This window comes from Hesperophylax consimilis, chromosome 17 (genome assembly GCF_061612785.1).
Source record: "Hesperophylax consimilis isolate HC1 chromosome 17, BYU_Hcon_1.0, whole genome shotgun sequence".
Classification (NCBI taxonomy): domain Eukaryota; kingdom Metazoa; phylum Arthropoda; class Insecta; order Trichoptera; family Limnephilidae; genus Hesperophylax; species Hesperophylax consimilis.
The window spans coordinates 12082157-12107046 of record NC_142852.1 but is presented as its reverse complement, the minus strand read 5'-3'; the positions used below and the strand labels follow the sequence as shown (position 1 = coordinate 12107046).

Below are 24890 nucleotides of genomic sequence, written 5' to 3'. Positions count from 1 at the left end.
TTCAAATAAAATTAGGTGAAAATCGAGAAACCGACAACTTATTATGAATATTATAATAAAGTTTAATGAGTGCTGTATTTTGATATTTTCCGGTCAGGACCATTTTAAGGTAAATACCCAATACACCTCATGTTTTATAAGAAAGGATGTTGTGCACAAGCGTGTGTCTTGTTTGCACGACATTCCAAAAGAGACATTGATTCCGAATTTAAAGATCTATATTTAACACGTATGCAATGCAACAAACTGGCTGTCTGAGTACTCTCCGCATATTGCGAGCATTCCTTCGTTACAGCTGGGTGGTCGAAATCTAAATCTGAAAATGCTATTTCACGTCCATCTTCTTCCTGGAGCCCTGGTTCCGTCTTGATGGATATAGTATCTGGCTTCAGTAGATCCATGGTCTGCTTTGGTAGAGTTTGGTTATTGGTTTAACCCCAAAAAATATATCTGAAACAGAACATTGTTAAAATAAAATAAAATAACAAAATTAAAAAGTTAAATTAAAACAGGATACATGATTTTTAGCTCAACTCGTTAAATCATTCCTCGTTATGTACCCTTAAAATTTGAATATAACAATCTGCAAATCCTGATACGGGAGAATTATCTTGGGCTGTGCATTGATAAACACCTAAATTTTATACAGCATATTCAAGATATTAAAGACAAAATCACCCCTTTAATAAGCGTATTTAGCCGGATATCATATCTGTTACCGAATAAAAATAAAAAAGGTCTATATTATAGCCTCGTACATTCACATTTAAACTATTTGATTGAAATCTGGTTAAATGCAAATGAAACAGATATAAATGAACTACTCGTAAAACAAAACAAAGTAATCAAAAAGCTATTTCACTTCAAAACTAGAACATCCACAGAAAAATTATGTATGAAAACAAAACTATTAACATTAAGAAACTTTTTATGAATATAATGCATGTTTTCTTATATGAAAAATAAATAATAAACTAATACATCCAAACACAGAAATCATTAAAAAGTACCAAGTACACACACACTTTACACGGTAAGAAGATAAAATACATATAAACACCATACATACTCATTACGGCAAGCAATCCATTGGTTACGAGGGGAGCAACATACATAATTGCCTCCCAGACGAAATTATAAATGAAAAAAAGTGTAGGTTAATTTAAGAAAAAGTTGTTCAGTTTTATGATCTATCAACAAAACAATGATCGTGAATAAAATCGTTGGTAATATATTAATGTGTAATGTATTAGATTTTTCTAGTTAAATAAGTTAAAATGTAATTTTCTTTTATCTAGAATAAAAAAATAAATATAATGTGGTTTCGCTTGGAATATCCTGTCAAAATAACGTAAAGTCGTAGCCAAAACACATATTTGAAAAACTTGATATGACAACGGTTAAGAGAAACGTTGTTTATCGTGGGAAAATTATATAATGTTTACCGCCATTCCGCTTTTAACAAAATATCTGTTAACCATTTGTTTTTTTGTGATCATTGTAATAAATGCCTTCGAAATGCTAATCTAATAATAGGTAGACGTCAAATTGACAGTTTAAACATTCTACTGTGACAAAACGCCCAATGATTCCCTAACTAAACTGGAATAACGGCAGCTACCAAATAAATAGCGATGAATATAAGAATGAGTACTTACTTTACCAATAACCATCACAGGCGTGGGATAGTATGTTTAACAGGAAGAAACGGCTCTCGGAGAAGAAAGCACTTGTTAAAAATATTTATAGGTTATGCATAGACAAGAATGATGTCATAGACAATTATTATAATTTTCATGGCGACCAGATAACTCGAAGAAAAAAACATTTTCATCATGTGACTTTTGAACACATACATATTTTTAACATACATATTCATCATATGATAATTAATCACTGTAATTAATAAGAACGGTTATTATTAAGAATGATCGTAACTAAGAATAATGATTTTTAAGAACATTTCATATTCAGCACAATTTGCGAGTCATTCCACGCGAGTGGTACCAACTACCAATATATAGGCGGAAAGCAAGTTTAGCTCTTATGTATTTCAAAATTAGAAAAAATTTTATCGATAGCCCATTTCTCTTGTTATGTTATGATATTAAACGAACTTGCAAAGAATTTGGATGTAAGTGACTGTTCTCTAAATGACTTAAAACAATTATGGAATGGTCACCTAGCTAAATGCTGACGTATGTAAAATTGTACTGTAATGTAATTGGAAAAAATATTATTTTGTACAGTAAACGCTAAACCAACTGTAGACAACAAACAATATGGATTTCAAAAGAAAAAAACCACAGAAAAATTATTACAAGACTTCTCGAATTATATACATAGTGAATTAAACCATAAAAGACATGTATTAGTACTATTTATCGATAATTCCAAAGCATTTGATACCACAAAAAATATTAAAAATCTTACAGGCAATTGGAATTAGAGGAAACCTACTTTATTTGTTTAAAAATTATTAATTTAATAGACATATCTGTGTAAAAATATTAGAAAAAGTGAGTGGGAAGAAAAAAATGAGTGCTGGCGTACCTCAGGGTTCAATTTTGAGACCCACGCTTTATATAATATTTGTATCAATAATGAAAAAACTTTTTTTATATGTAAAACATTGCAGACGACACCGCTCTTGTTATATCCAGTGTTGCCAACTCAACTACTTCAAAATATGCTAGAGTGATGGGGAAAATATGCCAGAAATGTGCTAAATTCCTTTAAAAAATGCCAAAAAAAAGCCAACAAACATAAATTTAACTTAGAAATAAAATCAGTGAAATAAAATATCAATATCTTCAGCTTCATATTCATCTTCATCTTTTTCATTAACAACAGCTAATGTGGAAGGCTGAGAGACGGAGTCGTAACTTTCTTTGGTCCCAATGCAGCGTAGTACTTTGTCAGGAACAATGTAAGAATAACAGCACTTTCCTGCTTTCTTTAGGCCAAATCTCACGTACAAAATGGCATTCAGGGTTCTCACCTCCAAACGATTTCTGAGTTTTGTTTTGACCAGACTCATTTGGCTAAATACACGTTCAATGTCCGCATTTGAATGCGGCAATGTTAAAATAGACATTGCAAACTGACATAAATCACCTAAGGGGTTATTATTAGCTACATCTTTATATTGCATGACTTCATTCCAAAACTCTATAGTGGAAGTCAAGGATTCCCATTTGATGTGAACTATGTTTCTCCAATGAGACATCAGTTTTTTTTGTATCCTATAGTATAGAGAATCAACAAACGCCCGAAAAAGTGTTGTCCATAGTGCAAGTGAGGTGGGGAGACCGACAAAGTTATCGATATCATTTTTGTTAGTTAAAAAATTGTTTTTTATTATTTTCAAGTTTCTGTAAAAATAAGCCAAATAAATATGCTATATGCTAAAAGCATAATAGTTATGCCAAACATGAAGTAATTATGCCAAATTTAGCATATAATATGCTAACTTGGCAACACTGGTTTTATCTGATGATCAATTATCTAATGCTATTAAATATATGCAGTATGACTTTACGTCCCTGATAAATTGGTCACACGACGCAGGCCTAAGCATAAATACCAAAAAAACCAAATTGATGCACATACGATCTCCACATGCTTCAGTTCTGAATAAGCCTGAAATAATATCCCACAATTTTGCATGTATTCATCAAAAAATTTTGCAGAACTGCAAATGCGATAGTATTGAACTTGTTAATGAATATGTTTATTTGGGAGTGACTGTTGATTGCAACTTGTGGGCAACAAATGGGACTTGCAAATAAACAAAATTTGTAAAAGGCCGAGGGCGATAGTGGGTAAACTGAACAAATTGAAATGTTTCGTTCCTGTGAATATTTTAAAAATAATTTACTTATCACTTGCAGAATCTACTTTCGATATGATATAACCACATGGGGACACTCTTGCAAAACTAACTTAAATTACCTACAATTAGTAAAAAATTCTATGATTAAATTACTAGTCCAATTAGTTTTGTATCATACCCGTTGTTTAAAGCAATTTGTTTAATGATGGATAATTCGTTGCGAAAATTGCAAAAACGATGTTTAAACAATAATGCCTTTTCAGAATTCGCAAATCATTTAATAGAATCTAATCATTCATTCGATAAAATCTCTGGAACTAAAATATTGTATAAAAATGGATCTGGAATTAGATTAAACAACTTAGAAGCCCTTGAAATAAAAAAAGCAGTTAATAATAATTTAAATATAATAAATAACCCAATTAATTTATCTGATAGTCCCATATTAAATTTATTCCGCCGCTGAAACTGTTCTTTCCCCCCCCCTCCCTCCTCCTCGTCCTTAATAATTTGTCTCCACATTTTCTATTTGCATCTCTTTCTATCTGTTTTGTATCTCTTTCACTCATTCTTTTCATTTACCTATATATATGTGCCTGTATCTAATTAGCTTTAGTTGATATTTAGCCCTGATGAAACTTGGTACAAGCGAAACCCGGTTGGCTATCGTTATTGATTCAAAAATAAAGTGGTGTCCTACTAAGTGTATGTTTTTTTCATTCCTTTTTAACATCCGGAAGGTCTATGTCAATTTCTTTGAAAGGAAATCACCCCTTATCTACTTCTGAGGGTCCAAGTTTCGCCTTTATGGGAACTGTCTCCACAGTAATGCTACCTAGAAACATTTAAAAAAATTAAAATAAACTTATAAGAATATTTACGATGAAATATTTAATTGATTAACGATACAGAAGCGAGAGTTAGGTTAAGAGACTTGAAGGTTAATTTAAGAAAAAACAATGACTCCATATGTCCACTTCAGAGACCGGTGCTTTAACCCTCCGTCGGGCGCAGCCGGCCTCCTGAGGCCATCAAAATACATTTTTTCCCTCTCCAATTCTCAAAGGCGGCACCCCGCCCTTTCCCTCATTTTACTCGCCTAACTTAAGGAACCTCACACGGCGCCCGTCTTTAGTCAGTCGTCGGTCTTTACGCAGCTCACTTACACCTTCCCTGGCTTCACAGGCCGCCTGCGCCCGATTGCATCACAATTTTGAAGGTGACTTTTTCAGGATATTTTTATTTGCAGTTGTTCATTATACTCAATTATGCCTGTTCTGTAAGAAGTTTATCAGTAACTTGAGAAATAAGTGCTGTATTGGACCCTGGCCTTTCAGGCAGAGTGCGCCCGATTGAATTATAATTTCAGTTGTAGGCATTTTATATACATATGTTTCTGCCGAAATGGCTAGAAAATATGATCTCTCTCAACGCAATGATGTTGATGATATGGTGAAGTTTCTTCTCGATTATGGTGCTTCTGAAGATCCAGCTTTGGTTGAAGATTTAGGCGATGAGAGCGATATCGGACAACTAGCTCGGCGAAGTCTGAATACAAGTGGAATGCCATTTCAGTTAAAATTCACTTGAAAAGGTTTTTTCCTCACGAGAAAAAAAACCCACATCCCCTACAACACCTCCCAAAAGGCGAAAGTGTGGAATATGCGTATTAGAATCAGGATTTAGGAGGATGACGAATTACGAATGTTTAGGTTGTCATCAACCGATCTGTTTACTCCACGTAAACGCGCTGTGCCAAACTTGTTTTTCGGATGCTGATTTGGGAACCTCATCGTCCGTATCTGGCTACGGCTATAGTCAATAGAGACTACCACCTACCTGACCTTTAAATTTTCATTACTTTAAAACTTTTATTACTTTTATGGAGCTCGGTTTGACCAATTATTTTGAACAGTGTTTTCTAAAAATTGTTTAGTTTGATTATTTTAGTTTATGGTTGGTAATGTTTAATAAACTGGTTATTCTGTATTATATTTGGTTTAATTCCATTCTATAGATCCTAGTAAAGACTAACCGACAAGTATTTTGTATTAGAATTAATATAGTGGAAGGTGTGGGCTAAAAATATATAGGTGGCCTCTCAGGCCGGGTGCGCCCGATTTCGGTTCGCCCATAGGTGCGCCTGACGGAGGGTTAACTCGGTTAAACAGCCCATTTTGGGTATTTAACTTTGACAGTTCTTTAAACGCATTTAACGACTTAAATTTTGTGGTGCAAGACGCCAAGTCGACTTAAATCAAATAATGTGTTTAAAATTATATTTAAATCAAATTTAACTTATGGTGCTAGCCGCCCTTAGTGATTAATACAGGGTGCGCCAGAGAAACTTACTTATTTGAAAAAATTCCCGACCCTCGAGTTGGGCAGGTAGAGAAGCGGAAGGGGGCGCATCTGGAGGGGGACGTCCCCAAGTTTGTTTCCCATTCTCGTCAGTTGCCATATGGTTGCCATTATGCTGTGGTCTAGAGAGCAGCGGGCATGAATTTGCTGCGACAACATTTCCCCAACCGCCTCATCTCTCTCCGAGTCGATCGCCCATGGCCGGCGCGCTCTCCGGATTTGACTCCATGTGATTTTTTTTATGGGGTTATTTGAAATCCCTTGTTTATGTCGATCGACCACGGACCATAGATCACCTGAAGAACAACATTCGCGATGCTATTGCCAATATTCCGATTGATATGCTGAGAAGAGTGGACGAGAACTTCAAAAAACGACTTAACCAGTGTATGCGCGATGAGGGTCGCCATTAAAAAGATGTAATTTTTAAGACAGTATTAAAAAAACTTGGTACATTGCATTTACAAATAAAAAAAGAATTACAACAATAACTACAGTGCTTTTGTTTTTATTGAACTTTCAAATAAGTAAGTTTCTCTGGCGCACCCTGTATTTAGGTCAGTTTTAGGGATTAACATTTAGGACAGATTTAGTGATTAATATTAAGGTCAGATTTAGGGATTAATATTTAGGTCAGATTAAGGGATTGATATTAAGGTCAGATTTAGGAATTAACATTTAAGACAGATTTAGTTATTTATTTGGGTCAGATTTAGGGATTAATATTAAGGGATGAATATCAGCTGCTTTATGTTTTTTAACGTTTTCAGAAAGGAAGTATGTTTGAAAATACGTGGATTTAATAATTTTCCCATATCTATAGCGAACGATAATTGGCGGTTTTCCTTCTTCAATTGCTGGTTATAACCGGATTTGCGTGATCTTTTTAGTTGTATTTTACTTGTTGAGGCGGTAGCCATTTTTATATTTTTGAAATTTTATGTTAATGTTCAATCTCAGCCAAATGTTTTTTTCCGATTTTTTTTGTAAGTTTCGAAGGTATTTTTTATGTTAGTTTTTTAAATTGAATACATTGTCAAGTTTTGTAAGCAGTGAACGATTTATCTATTTATTTGAAACACGCCCTCTGAGATCTAATACTCTTCCAAAATAATTTGGCAATAACTTCTAAAGTAATGAGGAAAAAAATTAAATACTCTACTAATTGTCACTAAGCATCAAATATTTTCTACCCCTAACAGTTTTACTTTAGATCTGACAAAGTTAAAATGCGTCAAAACGTAAACTCAGCTGCAAAGGTTCTTAAAGTTTTGGTTTAGTTAAGTTTTAAATCTTTAGTAGCCAAAAAAAATTTAAGCAAAGAAAAAATCAAAAACAGATTGAAAAAAAATCGGGTTCTCTATGTATATGATGTACATTCATCAGCTACCCGCTTGTATGTATTTTTTCTATTTGCACTCAAATTACCAACCTTTTCTTTGATTTATAAATGTTAATAATTGACTGTACGTAGCAAAGTCCTGTTTTGCATTTTATCTGTCTGTAAATTTTCTTTTTACGAACCGTTTCCAATTTGATGTCCGTTTTAATTTTTTAGTAAGAATTATTTTTACTTGATTACTTTAAATTTCAAACAGTTTGAGAGTGGATTTAAAAGTCGATGCAGCTGTCACAATAATAATTTGACATTATTAAAAATTAAACATGAAGTCTTTTTTAACCCTAGAAGCCTTATCTACGCCTGCGAGGCGTGCACACAATATTAAATTCTATTTCTCTTCCTAACGATTGAAGTTAGCGCCTCGTACTCTTTAACCAACCCAGTGGCCGACGGGAGCTAGCCGATGGTACTTGTATCACTAAGGTAAGTCCAGCCATTTTTGAGTTTTTGAGGTATAATACGCCTGCGAGACGTATGTTTAGGCTTTGTGTAACTTTTAACTAAGATTATCTGTTTTTACTTTCGTTAATTTTTCGTCCATTTTATGTTTATTTTGGCATTGTTTCAGATGCCAACATGTCATGGTCTAATATATTAAACAGTAACGACATTTTGAAAATCTTTGAGTAAGAAGATAGTCTTTCTCTGTGAGAATCAGCTTCTGAACATGAGGACAGCCAGTTTGGACGACATTCAAAGTGAATATGAGAATAACTATGTAACTGAAGAGGCTTTTCCTTTACAAGTATCTGCTCCCACTGAAGAAGCAGATTCAAAATTGCAGAATCTGACCTAGCATCTGATTCTGCTCATGCTTCAAAATCTGCCAACTCAGGGCGAATTCATCGTGTTCCTGAAAATACTCTTCGTGGTAAGAATGGATGCGGGATGTTTAGTCAACAAATAAGGGTCAATCATATCACAAAACTTAAGCTATGAATAAAGTTCGCACCTCTCGAGAACCAGCTCAAATTACAAATTAAACCTAGTGGGCACTATTCGATCAAATAAGCGGGAAATGCACGAAAAATTGAAGAACTCGAGATATCGACCTGTTGGCAGTTCTACGTTTTGTTTTGATGGCCCTCTGACACTTCTATCGTACAAGCCAAAACCTGCAAATATGGTTTACCTTTTATCTTTTTGTGTTGAAAATGCAATAATTAATAATTCAAGTGGCAAACCAGACATGATTCATTTCTAGAACCAAAGAAAAGGAGGAGTAGATTCATTTGATCAAATGTGCGCCTCACTGTCCTGCAGCCGTAAAACTAATAAATGGTCAATGGCTGTTTTATATGACATCTTAAATATGGCTTTTTTGTCAATTCTGTTGTAATTTATGGCCACAAAATGATCAAATAAACTCTCAAGCAAATGCCAGTTTGTAAACGACGGCCGAGACCTTATCAATAATTTTGCTTCTTAAAAATTTGGGAGCAAGTTTAGCGGAGAAATGCTTAGAAGCATCGGACAACACGAAAGAGCGTCTCCAAACAATATCACCAACTTTGAATTCCACATTCCTTCTACGAAGGTCATAATGAACTTTATTCCGTTCGTAAGATTGACGTAAACACGTCCTAACTTGGCAGAAAATGTCATTAAGCTCAGAAACATCTTGAGCCCATGTGTCACGTTTCGAGAATGTTAAATCTTCCGAAGAAAAATCAGGTGATTTGTAATCTTTGCCTGAAATAATGGCTTCCCTGCCGAAATTTAAAAAGAAAGGGGTGTAACCCGTTACCTCATGTACAGCAGTGTTAATAGCAAGCTCTATTTCAGGTAAATGATTTGCCCAAGTTCGATGATCCGTTCCCACGTACGAACTTAAGGCTGTAACTAAAACTCTGTTAATTCTCTCTACAGGATTATTCTGTGGATGATATCTACAGTTAAAAAACATGTGACGTACATGATATCTGTCAACTAAATGTTTCAATTCTTTCGAAATGTATTGGGGACCATTGTCTGCGATGATGCAATCAGGAACGCCAAATTTTAGGAAAATTTCATCCTCTATAATAGCAGAGACATTTTTCCCATTCGCACTTCTCAGCGGAAAAAAATTTGTAAATTTAGTGAAGAAATCAGCGACAACTAATAGATATTTATAACCTTTCTTGTAGGAGCTGGGAAGAGGTCCCAATAAATCTGTCGAGATAACCTGCCAAGGACGCTGGACCAACTTAGGATCTCCCATAAGACCGGGTGCAGCCTGATTTGAACTTTTCTGTCCTAAACAAATTTGACATCTAGATACAAATTTCCTTACGTCTGAGGACATTCTAGGCCAGTAAAATTTCAAACAAATCCTATTCAGAGTTTTCATAATCCCAAAATGGGCGGATGTAGGAGGTACGTGATGTAACGCAATCAACTCTTGTCTTTGATCCTTAGGAACAACTTCCTTCCAATCATTAGGTTTATGCAGGGCTTCCATACTCTGCACATGCTTATATAAAACTCCCTCTACAAGTTTCCACTTAGAAAATAACTCAGGTTTAGCTAAAACGTCACGATACATTTTATTGTACCACCGATCAGTACTAATAATGGGAGATTGAACAATAGATGAAATAACTAAAGGATCGCGAGATAAAGCATCTGGCATAACATTTTCCTTCCCTTTCCTGTGTTCAATAATAAAGTTAAATTGCTGCAATCTGACAGCCCACCGAGCTAATCTTCCAGAAGGTGATTTTAAGTTTACTAGCCACTTCAGACTATAATGATCCGTAATTACCTTTACAGGAATGGGTGACCCTTCAATGTAACCCCTGAATTTCTCCAAAGCAAAAATTAACGCATTAAGTTCTTTCTCAGTAGTAGAGTGGTTCCTTTCCTGAGCCGATAACGATCTACTAATGAAGGAAATAGGGTGTTCCCTGTTTTGTTCATCTAATTGAGATAGTACTGCGCCTAAACCTTCGTTTGATGCATCACAAGAAATGGTAAACGGTTTATTAAAATCTGGGCATGCTAAAACCGGAGCCGCGACTAGAGTTTCCTTTAATTTAGAGAACGCCGCCTGCGCTTGATTATTCCAAGAAAATTTTTTACCAATGAACTCTTTTTTGGTTAAGTTGTGTAACGGAGCAGCAATAATAGAAAAGTTCAAAATAAAACGCTTGTACCATGATATAATACCAATGAAACGTCTCAGACTCTTTTGTGAGGTAGGTACAGGAAAATCAACCACAGCCTTTACTTTGTCTGGGTCAGTTCTCAGACCATTACTATCTATTAAATAACCAAGATATTTAAGAGATTCTCTACAGAATACTGACTTTTCAATGTTAATCGTGAGACCCTCCTCGAACAGTTTACGTTTTACTAGTTTAAGTAATGCTAAATGCTCTTCAAAAGTGCTGGAAATTACAATAATATCGTCTAAATAAAAGAAGACTTTACCATCAAATTCTGGGCCAAAGATTTTACTCATGAGCCGCATCATTCTCGAACTGGCTCCATGAAGACCGAAAGGCATAGAAGTAAATTGAAAAAGACCCCTTTTAGGAATAGTGAAAGCCGTTTTTTCCCTTGAACTACGTTCTAGTGGAATTTGATAAAACGCATCTTTTAGATCAATAGTGGATAGAAAACGAGCTCCCCCCAAGCTGTTTAAAATATTTGAAATGTATGGTAAAGGAAATGCGTCTCTCTTAGAGATCGAATTAATTCTTCTGGAATCTAAGCAAAGGCGGTAAGTGCCATTTTTCTTTGGTACTAGTAAGATGGGACTGTTCCAAGCACTACTGCTCGGTTCAACGACACCCATCTTCAACATTCTATCAAGTTCCTTGTGCACAACCGGGAGCAGGTGAGGTGAAATCGGATAGTAACGTTGTTTTACAGGTATACTATTACCAGTGTCTATAACGTGTTCCTCTAAATGCGTACGGCCAAGTTTGTCACCAGAGATTGAAATATACTCTTTAACTACATTATCAAGTAAATTTTGCTGATATATGGATAAGTGTTGTTTGTCCACAATACCTCTGACTTCAGAAGTAACCCGAGGAGCAGATTTAACTACCTTCGTATTCATAAAATTAAAAATATCCGGACAAATGTTAAAAGATTTCCAAAAATCAATACCGAGAATAACATCCGTCTTTATATCTGGCATGACAACAAAAATAAACTCTTTTACAACATTATTACATGTTATAGGAAGCGAGATTTTCAAGTTACAGCAAACGGAATGACCCGTCGCAGAGGTTAAAGAAAATGAATTATTGAGCTTAGCCAACCTGGCACCAAGTTTTAAAAGTTTTAAATGAAAATTATTACCGAGAATGGAAACATGAGAGCCTGAGTCCAAAAGGCCAGAAAAAACAGTTCCGAGTGTAGAAAAGGATACGAAAGGACGGCCGTCCCTGTCAGCCTTCCCTCCGTCACCTGATGCTCCTAAATTTTTGTAGAAATTCCTGACTACCGAAAGCCATTCTTGCCACGCCGGATCGAGAGCAGTGATGCTGGAAGACGTCTCCGCCAGCGGCACAGCTAACGTCCGGCTCTCGCGTTTTTTGACCTAACGCAAGTGCAGTCAGGTGTCTTGACGCCTGGACATCCACAGCGGAAGCAATGAATCTCCTCCCTGGAATTTACGTTATAACGTTTGAAAGACATGTTTTTATGAGAAGAATTCGCATGCCTGAAAGAATTAGGTTTAGAAGGAGCATTTGTATTTACTGGCGCCTTTTCGCTTGCAGTTGAAGGGGTTTGAGGGGACTTTGAACCTTTCCTCTGGTCAGAACGACTGTCTGCCAATTCAATTAATTTGCCCAATCTTTTGAGTGTAGCGATGTCCGGAATGGAGTTTAAGGCAAGTTTTTGAATATATCTGGGAAGCATATTGCACTGGAGAATTTCCAAAATTTCCTCATCAGGCAATTTCTTGTTTAATCTTTTATTTAAGATGAGAACATCAGTGATAAAGGTACCAAGTGAATCATTTGGTGCTTGCATAGTTGACCTCAACTGTGCAAGGAGTCTACGGTCATAATCGAGAATTTCATATTCCTCCTTGAGGCCTATCACAAGGTCATCCCAGGATTCGAAAAGAGAGCGATTGACCCTCAGCCAATCAAGGGCAATACCATCAAAAAGTTCAAACGCGCCTAAAAAAAGATTGTGCTTACTTACAGAGCGAGACAGGGCGAGTTCTTCAACACGTTCAAGAAACTTCCTAATACAAGTAGTGCCATCGTACTTGATATTCCATAAATGCAGTGGAACCAACGGAGATGTGGGAACAATAATTTATTTAATATCAACGGTATAAATATACCATAAACAATGATAACATGTCACAGTTAAAAACGTAGAAATATTTAAAAAAAAAAGAATTACAAATATATGTGGCATTTGATTGTGAAATGACATTAGAGAGTAAGTAAACAAGAGATACAAGTACATAAGTTTCTATAGTGCAAATAAGGTAGAATTAATTTAAATTAATATTGATTGAAAAGATTTGATAGCATAGTCTCTTGTACCTACCTTGCGTGCAGTTAAATAGATCTGCCACATCTGCGTATCTATAACTAACTTGCAACCTAGGTACAAGCGAGTGTTTGGAATACTCAGTCCTGATATTGTTGCATTTAAACAAAATTTTAGAACGAGTAGCTCTCGTGGGTATATGAAATTCAATGAGGTTAATTAAATCAGGACTGTCTATACTACCATTTACAATTTTGAACATAAATATTAAGTCGGATATAATTCTTCGATCGGAGAGTTTTAATAAATTTAGATTTTTCATCAAGTAATTATAGTTTATATTTTCAATGGGAATACCGAGTTTAAAATTAATGTGTCTTAGGAATTTATGTTGAATTTTTTCGATTGAATCTGAATGTAATTTGTAGTGGGGGGACCAGATCGAGGAGTTATATTCGACTTGACTACGAACCAGGGATGTATACAAAAATTTTAGTGTTGAAATATTCTTGAAACCTCTGGAATTTCGAAGAATGAAGCCTAGCATTTTCATTCCTTTATTATTAATATTATTTATATGCGATATAAAGTTTAATTTAGAGTCGAAAGTTATCCCCAGGTCATTAATTTCTTCGACAGAGGTAAGGATTGAGTTATTGAGTTTATATGAATGAATAATTGGTTGATTTATTCTGTAAAATATTATTGAATAACACTTATTTATGTTCAGATGAAGTTTGTTAAGAGAACACCAATTAATTAACCTGTTCAAATTATCTTGTAGACAGATACAATCTTCAGCGCTTTTGATTATTTTAAATATTTTTAAATCATCTGCGAAAAGTAATGCATTAATATCTTCATCAAATATATTTAGAATATCATTTATAAACAGTTTGTTTGTCTGAGTCCTTGACGGAAGACATGGCGGATTCTTTTACTTGACTCCTTGTATCAGGCATTGTGACTAGATGTACCTAAAGATTAATTGGAAAAAAAGAAAACAACAAGGCAACATTAATCACGTCCAAAGACGGCAATAATAAAAAGAAAAAATTCCCAAAAGAGGAAAAATGGGTGTAAAATTATTTGTACCTAAACATCTAATGGACAAAAGTTCAGAAAGGACATGCACCAATACTATAAATCAGATGTGGGAATCTGGATCGACATTACAACAATATAAAAATATACGAGATACCCATCAATCTCGCAGAGTACCAAAGGACAATAAATAATTTTAAAAGGTTAAAAGCAATAATAAAATTTTAAAAATTGTCTTCAATTTCTTAAAGAAACTCAGCTAGGGGACGACGCAATCCAGGAAGACACACTCCAAACCACATTATAAAACACGAAGAACAGGCCAAATACTATGTCACACACGAAAAAAATGCCAAGCCAAAATGCTAACCTAATTAAAATGTTAAAATAAATATCCGAGAAGATCACGTTGGAGCGCCATTATAAGGGGATTTAATCCCTCAATAGGAACCATGATGATGTAAATGAATTAATAAAAAGAGATATGAATTACAACATTTTCATTTATTTCCACAGCGTACAAAAACCAGAGCAAAACTAGAAAACTCTAAATTTACATAATTGAATTTTTAATCTCAGGGCGTGTGCGTGAGATCGAAGATCTTGCGCAACGGATTTTTTTAAAACATAGGTAGCAATGATAAATGGTGTGACTAAAAATGATCAAAATTAGTAACATAAACGTGTGTGACAAAGTATTCTAACCTGTTATAAAGAGATGAGGGCGCCAAACATCACTTTACATGATGTTAAATTTAGTTGAGAAAAGCAACGACCAGCAAAACGATTATAATATGCCGCGTCATTCTTCACCAGAAGATCGATGTCACGAAATGTTCGTCCAATGTCGTTTGTAGCGTTCGCTGTGTCTTCCTGAGAAGCGCCGGTCCCCGGCGGTGGCTGATTTGGTACTGCCAGACCGGGCCCGCTCGAGTTGCCGTCTCCTATCTTCTTGCCAGAGTTCAGTGTTTACATACTCCGAATAATCTTGAAATGTAGCGGGTAGTAAGGAACTGCTACAACATTTCATGCTCATATTGAGGTGGCATGTAGCACTTCACTTAGAATTCTGGACTTTGTTCTACGCACTGCAAGGAATTTTAGAGATAACCGGGTGCTTATATTTTATTTTAATTCCTTAGTAAGGAGTAGGCTTAAAAGTGGGTCGGTGATTTGGAGTCCACACCAGGTAAAGTATTCTCTCATGTTGGAGAGAGTTCAGAAGAAATTCTTGAGATTTCTCTACACGAGGGAGTATGCCTACTACCTGTGGCTCTATCCCACTGACTTTCTTTTGGGTATGCTCGGAATGAACTATCTACGGGTCAGGAGAGATGTGCGCATTGCTACACATTTCTTTAGACTGATTCGTGGATGGTTTGAAAACTCGGTCATCCTGGAGAGCATTCATTTCTATGTGCCCGATGGTTATCTACGTCACCGACAACATAGACTATTTTATCTCCCGGCCTGCAGAACTAACTTGCCAATGGTCATGCCTGTGGGGAGAACAATCTTGCTGTTGAACAGAATCAATTCGGATATCGTCATTTTTTGCATCAATGAAGCTTCATTTTAAAGGCAAGCTCTATTATCGCTGGTTTAGTTGATAAACACACTGTTTATATTAATCTTAGAATTCTTATTATAAAAATATTTTAAAAACGCATTGAAATTAATTAATTAACAATTTTTTAATGTTTATGAAATGAATAAATAAATTGAATTGAATTGAACATCCGTCACTCGTAGACAAACTGACCTCCAGATACCTTACTCTATGAGAAATGAACAATTGCATTCGGTACATGAAAAAGATTATGTCCAAACGTGGTTCCTCAAATCTCCATTTGAGAATACGAATAATTGCAGTCAGAACATGAAAAAGGTTTTCCTCCAATATATGGCTCGTTAGATGGTCCATACAGGCACAAGAAGAAGGTTTTTCTCCTCTGTGGGTAGGCAATTGTTTCCTAAAATGTCCATTTGAGAATATGGGTAGTTGTAATCAACATGAATAAGGTTTTTGTGCACTATGAGTCTGCATGTGTCTCGTCAAATTTCCCTTTTGAGAACATGTATAATTACAGTCGGAACATGAAAAAGGTTTTCCTCCACTGTGAGTCAGCATGTGGCTCGTCAGATGAGACTTTTGAGAATATAAATTGCTGCAATGGGAACACGAATAGGGTTTTTCTCCACTGTGAGTTAGCATGTGTCTCGTCAAATTTTCCTTTCGAGAACATGAGTAATTGCAGTGGGAACATGAAAAGGGTTTATTTCCGCTATGAGTTAGCATGTGGTTCATCAGATGTTCCTTTCGAGAATATGAATAGTTGCATTCAGAACATGAAAAGGGTTTTTCCCCAGTATGAGTGCGTAAGTGCCTTTTGAAATTTGACTTGTGAGAATAAGAATTGTTACAATGGGGACAAGAGAATCGTTTTTCCACAGGATGTGTCTTCAGATCTGTTGGTAAATTTACAAATTATACATTTATTAAACAGTACCGAAAATGCATACAAAATAGGATGACACAAATTAGTTAATTTAAGAAAAAAACTGATTTTACCTGCTGTCTGGGTAATTCTTTCAAAGCGTTGTAAGCATTCCTTATTAACATCAGGAAGGTCTATATCAATTTCTATATGAGGAAATCCCCCCTTATCTACTTCTCGGGGTCCAAGTTCCGTATTTATGGGAACTGTCTCCACATAAATGCTACCTAGAAATCAGTACGTACATTGACCATCGATTTTCAAATAACATTTACAAAAAAAAAGTAAACTTATTATTAGAATATTTACATTAACACCTAAAACATCGATTGAAATGGCTTGGGCCGGGTTTGGTGACCAGATCTGAATAGCCAGGATCTTCCCACCTTCCACTTGCCTTTCTCCTTCCTACTATCTTCAGCCTTATAACATATCCAATTGCTCCACGAGGCTGGGAGCAGTTGGGACTCTTGCGCGGTATTCAGAAAAAAAAAATTATTTTCAAAGAGTGTTGTAGTTTGGCTGTTTCCGGCAAAGATAAATGTACAGCAAATACCAAATAGGCGTATTTATGGAAAGAGAGGACGTTGTGAACAAGCACATGTCTCGTCTGCCTGACAATTCAAATCCGATTCGCATTGCGAATATCGAAATATTTTTATAAAATATGCAATGCAACTAACTGGCTATCTGAGTACTCTCTAAATTGTGCAAACATTCCTTCTTTACATCTGGGAGGTCAAAAATTATATCAGTACGCGGCATTTCACATCCACCTTCTTCCTTGGGTTCCGTATTGATGGAAACAGTATCTGACTTTAATAAATCCATGTCACTGCTGTGGTAGCGTTTGGTTATTAGTTCAAGCCCAAACAAATATACCTGAAACAGAACATTGTTGTTACGGAATTCTTATTTGTATGAGGTTTGAATATTTTGTTTCACTTGGAATATTCTGTCAAAATCGTTGTCAATGATCAGATGACTCCATATATAAAGATACATCGGTATTATCGTTCCGTTTTTATCCAAATAATAAGTCAAGAAGTCCATAATTTTATCACTTTTGGCTCTACAACCCCTGGTGGGACATAATTTTATAATCTAGGTATATATTATATATTTTATAATCTAGACAGTTCTAGGCCCAATAATTTATAATCTAGGTATATATTATATATTTTATAATCTAGACAGTTCTAGGCCCAATATTGTTTATCATTTACGTGAATGAAATGCTTACAGTACCAAAAAATGGAAAAATCATATCTTTCGCCGACGACACAGTTTTAATCATAGAAAAAAAACTTGGGAAGAAGCCTATCAAACTGCGAACGTAGAAATAAACAACTTAAAACAATGGTTGGATGACAATTACCTCTCCTTAAACTCTGACAAAACCTATTTCATGACTTTCACATTATCAGACAAAATACACCCAACAATAAATTCCAATATAACTATCCATAACTCTTGTAATAATTATACTGACAACTGCTATTCACCTAAATGCTCAAAAATCTCAAAAAAAAGTAATATTAAATATTTAGGCATAATTATAGACCAACATATTAAATGGACTGAACATATTGCGCAAACTGTAAATAGAATACGTAAACTTTATTACGTATTCCTCAAACTAAGAAATATATTACATAAATCTTTGCTACTAAAGGTTTACTATGCATTAGCCCAATCAGTTCTGCAATACGGAATAATAGGATGGGGAGGAGCGTATAAAACCAACTTAACCCCACTTGAAATAGTACATAGAAGACTCATCAAAATTATTCTTAAGAAACAATTAGACTATTCAACCCAAAAATTATTCGATGAATTCAAAGTATTAACAATAAATAAAATTTATCAAAAAAACGCATTACTACAAATCCATAAAGACAAACTAACAATAAAGTCATTTAGCACCAGACCGAGAACCTTAGGACAAATAATAATCCCTAAACTTAATACTACAACAGCCCAACATCATTACACATACTCAGCAATAAAATGCTTTAACGAACTCCCTATAGAAATACAATCCGCGAGGAATTATGAAATTTTTAAACAAAAACTCAAAAAACATTTTACTATTAAATAATTTTTAAGTATGTGTTACGATGTGCCAACCAAAATGTGTCCATTAAGTACAAAATAAATGCCATCTTATAATTTTCATTATGTATAAAAATAATTTTTCATTATGTACAAAAAAAAACAATTGCTACTTATATTTTTATTATATATAAAAAAGTAATTCTTCATGCATCCAAATTGTAACAACTGATAAGTATGTATAGTACTGTCAATTTGATAGTGCTCCCTCCCTAAACACGAGAATTTCTCAATTAGGGAGGTATTGTTACCACTAATATTATATATTATATATATTGTTTAATTATGTATTATATGTATATTGGTTAATAAAAAAAAAAAAAAATAAAAATAAAAAAATAAAATAAAATAAAAAAAATCCGGTATAATTTTTATCAATGTCTTTAAAATTATATAATAAAAATAGGAAATATGACGTCTTGATTGTCTAAATGTTTCTTAAAAACCCCAAATGGATTCCTTTTCTAAAGCATTAGAACTCACCAATAACTATCACAAGAATGAGATGACAAATTAAACAACGTGGGTAAAACGGAGTTTGGAAACAGGAAGAAATGCCTGACGGTGAAGAAAGCTGAGAAAGCATGTGTCAACAATAATGAACAGTAATGAAGTCATAGACAATTTTTATTCGTAAAGTTGACAATATATCTTTCAAATTAATTAACATATAGGCCCAGTATGTTGGTATTTTTTTGTAGTAATATCACTTGCAAGTGCTTCCGCCATGGAAAAACTTGAAGTATAGAATATTCTCTCATAGCGATGATAGGGGTTGACTGATATACGGGCCATACTAAGAAGAATATAATCGGCTTATATTAATTATTCCAGTGCGACAATATTAGTGTTGTCATTTTATTACAAGATATGTTGAGGAGTGTAGGAGGGATGAGGGGTATAGGTATAGGATAAAGAAAAGCAGGACTGAAGTAGATTTGAAGGAAGATTGTGTCTACCCTTTGGGTGATGGGCAGGACACATTTACACTATCGAAAAATTGGGACTCTTATCGTTAAGAGAAAGACGAATATTATATTATATTAAATTTAAAATGAACAGTAACTGATTTGGATCCCCTAAACTAGTCTCGCTGATAAATAATCATGTACGAAGTAGACCAACTCGACTCATATTATTGTAACAATACTGCCAGTAATGCCAAACAACATTTTTTAATATATCACCTGCGCCGATCGGGAAATGATTATTTTGATATCGATGATGAAGGAAGTCTGATATCATTTTTAAAATGCATAAAAAAATATGTTTTACGTATGCAAAAATAAAAAGATAATTAATTAAGCACACTTTATTCACTATACAGGGTGTATCGGCACTAACCCGACAAACTTTAACCAGCTATTCCTTAGCACATTTGGAGTAAAAAATGTTATGTGCACTTTGCTGTCCGGTAACGTTTTTTTTTAATAAAAAATTAATTAAACATATTTTCACCACATGTCACCACTGTTTTATCCTTTGTCAAAATTTGAAAGCAACATCGCAACTCTCGCGTGTTGCTGCGAACGAAGCCCGTATTACATAATCCAGTACCAGAAAAGAAATATTTTATTTAACAATAATGATTATTCACATTTTTCGTATGCGAATCACTGATTGTCTTCTTGTATTGTACACATCAGTTTTATTTTTGTATCTAAATTGTTTCACCTCTGGAATGCTTTGGTTTCACCTCTTACGCGTTTCACGTATTAAATAGTCTAATTTTGAAACTAAGAAACTAATTAGTAGATTTCCTGAATTTATAATCGAAGTCCAATAATTCTGAGCACTTTTAAAAACAATTTTCCTCACTTAGGTACTTATCAATAATAATAATTGGATTATTTGAACAGCGCCGTTGTTTTTTAAATCACCGTAAGTGCTCTGTCAAAATGTTACTTGCTAGGCTATCCTACAACGTATATTTTTTAATAAATTTAGTTATTTACAACTTCGCGGAATGTGATTTATGAATATTATTGCTTATGTTAAAAGCCTTCCAGAATTACCGGAATATAACGAGCAGCTTGACACACTTAAGTTTATTTCCACTAATTTGAAGGTACAAAGAATGTATAGTTTTAAAAACAATCCCGATGAATCAAAAAACGGTTCATATAAAACTGCTGCGCAACACACTGAGACAAAGGAAAGCACTCACACAAACGTCATGACTGCATTGGATTGACCACCTGCAAATGAATGCTGCCAGATTGCTAATTTATTTAAACAATAATTATTAAATTTTATTTAAAATATCGCAATTTTTTTAAAAAATCGACAATAAATTACAACTATAATTTAAAAAAAATATTCTTAACCCCACGCTTTTTCGTAATTGATTAATTAATTCAGAATTTAAACGTTGCTTGAAATGACTAGCCGTATTTGGTGACCAGATCTGAATATCCAGGTTCAGAATTTAAACGTTGCTTGAAATGACTAGCCGTATTTGGTGACCAGATCTGAATATCCAGGTTTAGAATTTAAACGTTGCTTGAAATGACTAGCCGTATTTGGTGACCAGATCTGAATATCCAGGTTCAGAATTTAAACGTTGCTTGAAATGACTAGCCGTATTTGGTGACCAGATCTGAATATCCAGGTTTAGAATTTAAACGTTGCTTGAAATGACTAGCCGTATTTGGTGACCAGATCTGAATATCCAGGTTCAGAATTTAAACGTTGCTTGAAATGACTAGCCGTATTTGGTGACCAGATCTGAATATCCAGGTTTAGAATTTAAACGTTACTTGAAATGACTAGCCGTATTTGGTGACCAGATCTGAATATCCAGGTTCAGAATTTAAACGTTGCTTGAAATGACTAGCCGTATTTGGTGACCAGATCTGAATATCCAGGTTTAGAATTTAAACGTTGCTTGAAATGACTAGCCGTATTTGGTGACCAGATCTGAATATCCAGGTACTTCCTCACCTTCCACTCCTTCCCTTAGCCATAAAACTTACCCCAATTCAACATAAAAATTGTTTAAATTATCGGATGTAATGAAATGCATAATAATTAGACCCCAAAATACTTAATTATTCAGGGAAATAAACCCCTGAGTCATCAGTTGGAAATACCAACGACATTAAGTGAAATTAACAATGCAATAATCCTATTATTGCATTGTTTAAAATTTCACTTAATTATTAGCATTAGCAAATAATATTGGGATTAGCAAATAATAATTTACGACAATTTACTCGGAAATCAATAAAGCCAGAATAATAAAAAAAGAAAGTTATCACTTACGTCGTCTGTAAGTGGCTTTACCAAAGTTTGATAATGCCGTCAGAAGGTGAAACAGCTGTCACGCGTAATAATAATTACAACTAGCAGAACTTGTTTATAAACACACTGTTTTTATAAATTTTTTAATAAGACTGTTAAAATAAAAAAAATCTCTAAATTGAAATGGAGTTCTACAAACTAAACTTAAAATCAAATAAATTTATTGCGAAGGTTCAAAGTACTGTACTGTAATATTATATTAAATAATTTTTACGTGTTTAATTATTGTTTAAAGTCAGATTAAAGCGATTAAAAAACCCACCTGGCAATTCTTATTCGAGTTTCGTTGTTTTTACGTATTGGCGCGCTTACAAGCATCAGTCGTCTCATTTTTAACCATTAATATTTAGTGTGTAGGAAAGAGAGAAGACGCTTTTCGACACACTTGTCGAAAAACTTGTTGAATGCCGACGGGCATACTCTTCTACAGATTTTATTAAATATTGATATGTAGGTAATATTGATGTGTAAATGAATGACATTGTGAGAATTTTACCAATAAATAATAAATGAAAATGCGGACATGTAGTTTATGTTAATTTTTTTATTGGAGCATTTGTTCGAAGTGACTACCATTATTTTCGATGCAAGCGTGTAGTCTTGTTATATTTTGATTATTTAAGTTTGCAGGATTTGCTTTAATTTCTGCAGCGGCTTCCATCACTCGTTCGAGCAGTTGCTCTCTTGAGGCTATTGGCTTAGCATACACTTTTTCCTTGAGAGCCCCCCACAGGTAGTAATCCAGGGGGGTCAGGTCGGGTGATCTTGGTGGCCAAGCAATGGCCGGACTTCCACGGCCTATCCAACGACCAGGAAACTCGACATCCAAGTAGTTCCGCACGGCAATCGAATAGTGTGGTGGGGCTCCATCGTGCTGGAACCACATTCTCCGTAGTAATTCGAGGTTCACATCTTCCAGAATCTCGCCCAGTTGCACTTGTAAGAACTCCAAATACATCGGTCCATTTAGTCTGGGAGGCAACTCGATTGGACCGAGTATTTGATTTCCCAGGATTCCTGCCCACATGTTGATGGAAAATCTGTCCTGGCTCGACGACTCCCGAACAAGCTTGGGGTTTTGTTCAGCCCAATGGTGCAAGTTGTGCACATTTAGCACTCCTGTTTTAGTGAACTGTGCTTCGTCGGTAAACAATATGTTTTTCATGAAGTCTGCATCTCTTATGACATTATGCAGCATTCTTCTGCAGTACACGACTCTGGAAAAGTGGTCATTCTCCATGAGGCCTTGGCAGCGCCTATAGTGAAAAGGTTTGAGCCCGTGCTTCTTCAGAACTCTCCATACCGCCATGTGTTCCCTGTGTCCTATCATCAGAGCGACCCGACGCACGGACAGCGTGGGGTCTTCGGTAATTAAGTTCAGGATTCTCTCCTCAACTGCCACAGGAACGATGTTGTGTCCTCCGCCGGCGCCTTCAATCCGTCCGATGCCACAGTCACGCAATTGTTGATACATCTGAAACAAAACAACAAATAACAACTGCTTTTATTATTCAGCTCAGTAATAATGTCAAATAAACAATCGCGGGCTTTTTCACTCATTTTATTTTTAAAGAACACTTATTTTAGGCACATATCAGAAAACTTACGTTTTCTCTTCATTTATTTCATTTTTTTATAGTAAAATGTATAACAAAGTGTTTTAAATTATAATTTTCTTAACTAGGTACGGTTGATATCTTGGATTCACAGGGGTGAAATTGAATTCAAGTAATTTAAATAATCCCATGGTGAGAAAGGGAGTGAATTCAATTGCAGTGAATGATGCATTTATTAGAGATTAAAATTAATTAACTTTTTAAAACGCCGTTTAGTGACCACTGAACACAAATCACCTAAAGTACAATTTACATTTTTAAAGTTGGTGGCCCCTTGTTATGTTTTTAATGTTCCCAGTTTAAATTTCAAAAGCGCTTTTTGGCATTATCAATGAATGTAAATAGTTTCAATAAACAATTGATAGGGTACAAACCTGGACAAAGGTAGCATGGTGTGGGACGCGTCTTCCAGGAAACCTCATGCGATACTCCCTTACGGCTGCTCGTGAATTTCCATTGCAAAATCCATAAACAAAAACAATATCTGCTTGCTCGGCAGGTGGATAATTGAGGGGCATATTTCAACAGTAAAAACTTAGATAACAAAACAAAAACGAAACTAGAAACTTGATGACATGCGAACTCCCAAAACAGCACTGACCACTGATACGAGACGGGGTGGCGGGAACCACACGGGACTTGAGACAGAATATGTGTGAAAGAGATGACAGTAGCGCGGCGTTGCCAATTATTTTACCCCTATACTGTGGGCAGTAGCGGAGTGTGGAAATTTTATTTATTTTTTGTTTTTAAAAGAAAAAAAATGTTACCGGACAGCAAAGTGTACATAACATTTTTTACTCCAAATGTGCTAAGGAATAGCTGGTTAAAGTTTGTCGGGTTAGTGCCGATACACCCTGTATGTAATTTATGATATTGTTGATTAAATCACGGTACCTTTTTTATTTGGAAAACAACAGTTAATAATATTGTTGGTTTATAGAAGTACATGTGTTATTTATCTGAGAAATTAATTATTGATTTCATTACTACACTAACACATTATATATAATAATAATACAGTACAGCTACTACATTTAATTTCAAATAACAACAAGAGTCACCACATAATGCAAGTACCTAGGATTATTTGGGATAAGAATACATTTTTAACTCACTTTAAACGTGAACTTACGTAGGTAGTACATCATGTTGAATATATGTTTGTAACTCACTAACACTTCACTGGCTTTTTATGTTTATTACGACGAACTTTAATGAGCAATATTGTAGACACGAAATTATATAATTTAACTAATTTCGGC

The 24890-nt window shown here is 34.8% G+C and overlaps 1 protein-coding gene across 1 annotated transcript in view; it reads right to left on the bottom strand.

The window, feature by feature from the left end:
- Positions 1–388: 388 nt before the first annotated feature.
- LOC149415985 (uncharacterized) overlaps positions 389–24890 on the bottom strand; it is a 498120-nt gene continuing 473618 nt past the window's right edge. The window contains exon 5 of the mRNA XM_089641838.1: positions 389–450. Coding sequence (XP_089497964.1) covers positions 389–450 — 62 coding nt within the window. The remainder of the gene's footprint in view (positions 451–24890) is intronic.